The sequence below is a fragment of the Athene cunicularia genome (assembly GCF_003259725.1).
Source record: "Athene cunicularia isolate RWA chromosome 1 unlocalized genomic scaffold, athCun1 chr1_part1, whole genome shotgun sequence".
Classification (NCBI taxonomy): domain Eukaryota; kingdom Metazoa; phylum Chordata; class Aves; order Strigiformes; family Strigidae; genus Athene; species Athene cunicularia.
In genome coordinates this window covers 81,725,660-81,731,659 of record NW_020799091.1, presented here as the reverse complement: position 1 = coordinate 81,731,659, position 6,000 = coordinate 81,725,660, and the positions used below count along the sequence as shown (strand labels likewise).

At 47.8% G+C, this 6,000-nt stretch overlaps 1 protein-coding gene and 1 long non-coding RNA gene across 4 annotated transcripts in view; one reads left to right on the top strand and one right to left on the bottom strand.

The window, feature by feature from the left end:
- NHS (NHS actin remodeling regulator) overlaps positions 1-3,195 on the bottom strand; it is a 53,851-nt gene extending 50,656 nt beyond the window's left edge. For all 3 annotated transcript variants that reach the window (XM_026856893.1, XM_026857047.1, XM_026856972.1), the window contains exon 1: positions 3,159-3,195. In XM_026856893.1, coding sequence (XP_026712694.1) covers positions 3,159-3,180 — 22 coding nt within the window. In that variant the 5' untranslated portion in view covers positions 3,181-3,195. The remainder of the gene's footprint in view (positions 1-3,158) is intronic.
- Positions 1-6,000, top strand: part of LOC113484663 — a 237,473-nt gene that overhangs the window by 62,557 nt on the left and 168,916 nt on the right. The window lies entirely within an intron of this gene.

Genomic DNA, 6,000 nt, shown 5'->3' with positions numbered 1-6,000 from the left:
CGTTTTCGGCCGAAAACGCTCACCAAGCCCCATTCTGAGAAAAAGCAAGCACGGAGGACGAGAATCGCTGTTGCCCTGCATAGCGTTCCGGGCAGCGGTCACAACCAGCAAGAGAATTCCCGGCTAACAGCTTCTCTCTGGCGGGGAAGTGCAAACGTGCAACCTTGATAAGGAACTTTTCCTAGGACAGATGTGATCTCAACCCTTGAAAGTGATTCCTTCACCTCCTGTGGGGGCTTTGGGTTCTCTTTATTATCTACTTCTGTAACTTTGATCACCATTGCATGCGCTATAAAATACCTCTTTGACACACCTGTTAGCTTGAATTCACTCCCATGGGGCTTATGTTGCCCTCCCTTGAGAAGACTAATGTCCAAGACAAGGTGAGAAGACCTGGAACCGTAAATAAATTCTACCACATAAACATACAGAAGGATTACACTGTAGACTGAAAGTCATACTGTGTCAGAGTTACAAGCATGAAAAATTCCTTCCTTGTGGGCAACACTCAACTGAAGTCTTGTTTCCTTCATGCTCCACTGCCCCAGCCCTCTTCAAGAGACCACTCCAAACCAAGTGCGGTTTTGTTCAGAGTCTAGTGTAAGCAAACACAGTTGCCAACTAATGGTAAGACCCAAAGCTCACTGAAGTCCAGAGAGATACTGCAACCTTTGCAGTCACTTCTGTGGACTGGTTCCCATTCCCTAAAAATCATGTCCATCACTGACACATCAGTAATGCATTTGTTGACAGTAGCAGTATAAAGTTTTACAGCTGAATGGGCTCAGGCACTGAACCATTCTTGTCTCCTTGGTGGTAGGATCTCAATGGGGCATAGTCATACTGCAGTAGAAATGGAAGGCAGGAAGGAACCATGAGAGAACTGTCTGGCCTATGACTTTTCCAACCCTGAAACACAACTAAAATGCTATAAACAGCAAATGAGGCACCCACCCTCAGATGCAGAAGACACTTCCTATAGTGAATTTTGACTGATGTGTGACCAAACCTGTTCTAAAACCACCAAAATGCAAAGCCAAGTGTAATTCCACTGCTCTAAAGCAGACTGAGTGTTTCTAGTCCACCCCAACTTTATTCTTACTTCTTAAAATGCCTAAAAGGGCATCCCATAAGCTCTGTAGCATGCCTGTCCCAGTGCTTTATCTCTTTGCACTTGGAAAGGTCTTCCTAACCTTCCCTGCTGCAAAGTCAGCTGGTTCCTAAGGGGGAAGGCTGCAGAAGTGGGCACACTGGCTGCAGTCACGTGCAGCTACCCTCTTCTTTTGGTAGTAGACTTCATCTCTAGTGCCTGGAATTTGCAACTTCTCACCTCAGATGAACTGAGATGAGACAAAAAAGCCAGAACTAGTGCCCTGGGATACTTCAGGCAGGGGGCAGGGGGAATACTGAGTCCCCAAAGGACGATGAATCAATGCCTACTCCAGATGGACAGTTCTTTGCTCTCCTTTTTAAAATGCATTAATTTCCTGCTGGTGAAGGGTGCCACGCTAAAATCAGAGGAAAACAAAGTTGCCTATCCATGGCTGAGCGCTACAGAGATGGAAAGCTTCCATATGCCATGGTGACTAGTTCAGTACAGCCTGTTATTCATTCCCTCCACTTGCCAGGCACACTGCCTCCACATAAGCACTATCAGTGAAGGCAAGCATGCATCTGGATGAAAACCACACCAATAGGAGCATGTCATTTTTAAAGCCTGGCTTTTGGCTCTGAGTTACATAATCCAACACTGAGGCTAACATTGAGAGGGATGGCAGAAGAAAGAGGTTACCAGATTTACTCTCCCTCTGCACCATGGCGTGTTGCAGGGGGAGGAGTTCAAAATGGCCCCTGTGACAGCTGCCAGCATCTCCATGATAGCTGGTAAGAGAGAGGCTTATTCCTCCCAGTAAGAGCTGTCTCAAGGGGAGCAATGGGTCCCCCAAGCCTTCATCATCATCAGGAACCTCCTGAAGGAACATTTCATATTCAGAAGGTATCACAGTGCTCCCATTTCTATTCTGTCTCTTTCACTCCTGAGCCCAGATCTCCCATCTTTGATCTCACAGTTTCCATGATAGGCTACAGGAGAAGGTATGTGGCCATCACATGCATGTCTCAAGTTCCTAGTATGCAAAACTGAGGTCTGGCTTCCTCAGCTATATCTTGGATGTTCTCCTGGGTGAGAAGACAAGCAAGTCTCACCATTGGCAAATGGGAGCCCAGAGAAGAATGTTATGAGCCTTCCACAGCCAACTGGACTCCCAGCATTACAGCCTCTGCCTTTGGACCAAGCAGCATCACAACAACCACAAACTGATACCAGTAGCCGAATACTTGGAAATATAAACTGAGGATGCTCTTCCCTGCCCGCCATGTCAGCTAAGCCACTTCACCCTTGATGGACCTGCCTTGACAACCTTATTTATCTAAAAATGGCTTGACTGCTTCTGCTGATTCCAGGAACCAGCAAGCAGCATAACCCTCTGTGCTGCTGACTGTCCACAGCGCAGCCTGGCAGCCCGCTGATTTCTAAGAAATACAGCAACAGGGCAAGTGCAGTGGAGAGAGCAGTACGCAAGTGGTTAATGCATGCCATGAAGAAATATACATGCATATACTGTCTCAAACAGCCAGAATCTCTTATGTTGACATTTTCCATTCAGTGCCACTAGAATTAAAACTCTCATAATAAAAACCTGGCCATCAAAAGCAAACAAATTGTCACCAAAGCAGGATTCATTTCCATCTATATAGTTGACCAGAAGTCTTTCTGCCTCTTACAAGCAACATTAAATGCCATCCATTACAGCAACAAATGCTAGCCAAGTCCCTTTCCTTCCACCTGTGATTTTAAAAGTACATTTCCCGTGCAGAAAGCTGTGTGCTTGGCAATCTCTGCATCTCCCCTCCTGACGAGTAGCAGAAATGCTGCATGCTAAACTCTCTCCTGTAATGACATGGATTCCCACACCAGAGAAAAATTCTTAGACTACCCAGGCAAAAACTTCAAATAACCTGTAAGGTATTTAATAAACCAGAGGCAAAAGCAAAAGTCAAACCCTCAAAGCATACAGAGAGAGAGAGAGAGAAAAGAAATGCCCTCTGCTTGACCCAAAATAACAGAACAGTTCTGCATAGGAAAGAAAATGAATTACCATTGTGGGGACCCTCAGTCATTTAGAGTCTCCAGTCAAGGCTGAGAGCCATTCTGAGACTGCAGGTTTTTCCTCTAACTTCACTCCCCGGCTTTGCGAGGAACTAGTTAAAAATGACATCACTGCTCATACTACCCTCCTCCCCCTCCCCATTCACTTGCTAAAAAAGCTGAGGCTGCTCCTCTCCCCCTGCATTGGCTCCAGATTTGATCCTGCTCCTCACCAAGCTCCCTGTCTGCAGTTGACCGTGCGGGTCGGTGTCGGTGCGGGCCGGAGGGTGCGCCACCTCTACGCACCCTCACAGCATCCCTGCTGGCACCCACTTGAGAAATAAAATCGCCTTTCCCTTAAGAAATCAGAAGAGGTCTAACCTCGTGATGCATAATGCATTACACAGCCAGCTCCGTTTACAGAAGGCAAACAGTTTTCCTCTTTGAAGCAGGAGGGAGAGAGACACCCTCCTAGTGGCTCTTCCTTTTGCCTCGTCTTCCTTACAGGAGAGGACCCTCTCTGTGGTTTGCTGCATCCTCCTTGTGTTAGGACTGCAATCTATCTTTTTTTTTTTTTTTTTTTTTTCCCCCTGAGCGTGACATCATCAGATACCAACTCTACTTCTGTAATAAAAAAAAGATCCCGAGCAGAACTACCTGGGACGAGGTCATCTGGAGGACCCAGGCGATGCTGGTTCCCGAGCAATTGTCGCTTCTTACAAAATACTCGGCTCTTACACAGTGTCATCTGAATTTAATAACCCTGCGCTTGCTGCAGACCAGGATGCTCAGATGCCGGGCTGAGATCAGTTTTGTATCTGTCCCTGCTGGCTCCACCAGCATCAGCAGTGAGCAGGTACCTCCAGAGCAGAGCGCTTCCCTGGTACCCCACGGTTCACCTCACAACTCCATTTGTTTCCCTCCCCTAATCACTGGGAAGGATGCTGCAGCAAAATCCCTCGGCCAGCACTCCCGGCTGCTACAAAGCAGCCAGGCTGCCAGCACCCAGCACACACGCTCCCAGCGCTCCTCTGCTCTCCTCAGCTCCTCAGCCTAAGCATCGCTGAAGGGAGCCTTCTAAAAACACTGTCACCCCTGACTGACAGCTGCAGGAGCCAGCGGCTCACGGCCAAGCGGGAGGCCAGCCCCAGCGCAGGGCCTGTTTGTTGCCAAGGGCATCCGCAGCCTTATTTTCCCTACCTGCGTTTTTTCTCCCGGGGGAGCGCGGGGCTTGTGCTGAGCGCTGCCCATCCCGGAGGTGGCCAGCAGGCCCCAGGGTGGCCGGGGTGAGGGACGGACAGCGGATCCCGGGCTCTGCAGCCTCTCTTGCACGCTCCCATGCTCACGGCGGCAGCCGGCAGCGGCAGCCACAGCACTGGCAGGAGAGAGGAGTCTGTGTCTACGTGCATATGTATAACATATGCCTTCGTATACCTATTATATACACACAGAGCTACATGCAGATATAAACACAGACGTGCTATTCTGGATCCCTTACTGCTACCAGCAATGCTGCAGACATACCAAATATTGCACAAGTAACAGGACTGATGGGATAAGGCTGCGTTTGCAAACGTGCTCAGAGTCATTTGTGTCTATACATATTCCTGCCTACCTGAAAGCAATGAAACACCCAGCAGCCCTCTTAATTAAGAACATGCTGGTGCATCATGTCCCAGAGAAAATCCCTGCTAGAGACAGGGAGCCAGCAGGAAGTTGAAGGAAGTCAGTAAAAATCCTGCCTCGGGGTTTATTCACCTGTCTGTCTGTCCGTCCATCCCTCCCTCCCTCCTTCCCTTCTCTTCAGACCTGTGGTTTGCGTGTGGGCTGGTAACACATTTGTATCAAACATCATAGCCCTTCTGAACGAGCCAGGGTTGAAAACCTGACATCTCCTGTCATCTGGGATAGCAGAATGTTACACACTCACCAAAACCCAGGCTGTGTTATCCTGGGATGGGATAAGATTTCCACTAAAGGGTCTCCCTCTCCATCTTTTAATGCATGCATGGCTCTGCAGGTCCTCTTCTCCAAATCACAGCCCTGCCAGGCTGCACCCATCTTCTCCAGGTGTGCAGCAGGCACAGGCCTCTGGCACACGCAGGTAAGAGCTCAAGACTGAGGAGGGATGACTGTGGTGGATAGGGATGCGGGGCCATATCTGAAGTTCTTCCAGTGTGAACCTTCAGATAAATACAGCAGATCATGTCCCCTGCCACCACACATTAATCAAATCTCAGTTTTGTCACTGCTCTGATATCACAGTCATTAGCAAAGGGGGGATCCTACATACACATAGCAGCATCAGTAACATCTCTGGAGTAACATTGGTTATACATCATATCCTAGATCAAAAGAGAAGAAAGCAGAAAGCATGCCAATTCACCAGATAAATCTCAGTATTTCCCTTATAAATGAAATAAGTGTTTAACACAGCCTCTTAAGGAAAAAAAGGAAAACCTGCTGCCTATTCCTTGTAACCCATCCCCATAATTTTTGAGTTCACTGCCCAAATTTGCCAGAATAATTTTGATTAGGTTCTATATAATTAAGTTCCTACAAATTTTAGGTGGAAAAAAAAATCCACATCAGTGCCACTCTCACTGAGGACAGCCAGGTAAAATTCAACTATTGCACTTTGCACTGGGAGCCTACTGGCTGGCAGGCCCTGTGCTAGCCATGGTCCCCTTGCCCTGGGATAGAGAAGGGTGTCCTGTGGCTTTTCTGAGACAGCAGAGAGTGTTTCCTAGAGTAAAGGACAAGCTGAAAAATCCACAAATCCTTACTTCTTGATTTTCTTTGATTAATGGGACAATATGTTTAGTTTTTCTGTTTTCTCTTCCTAAATCTGC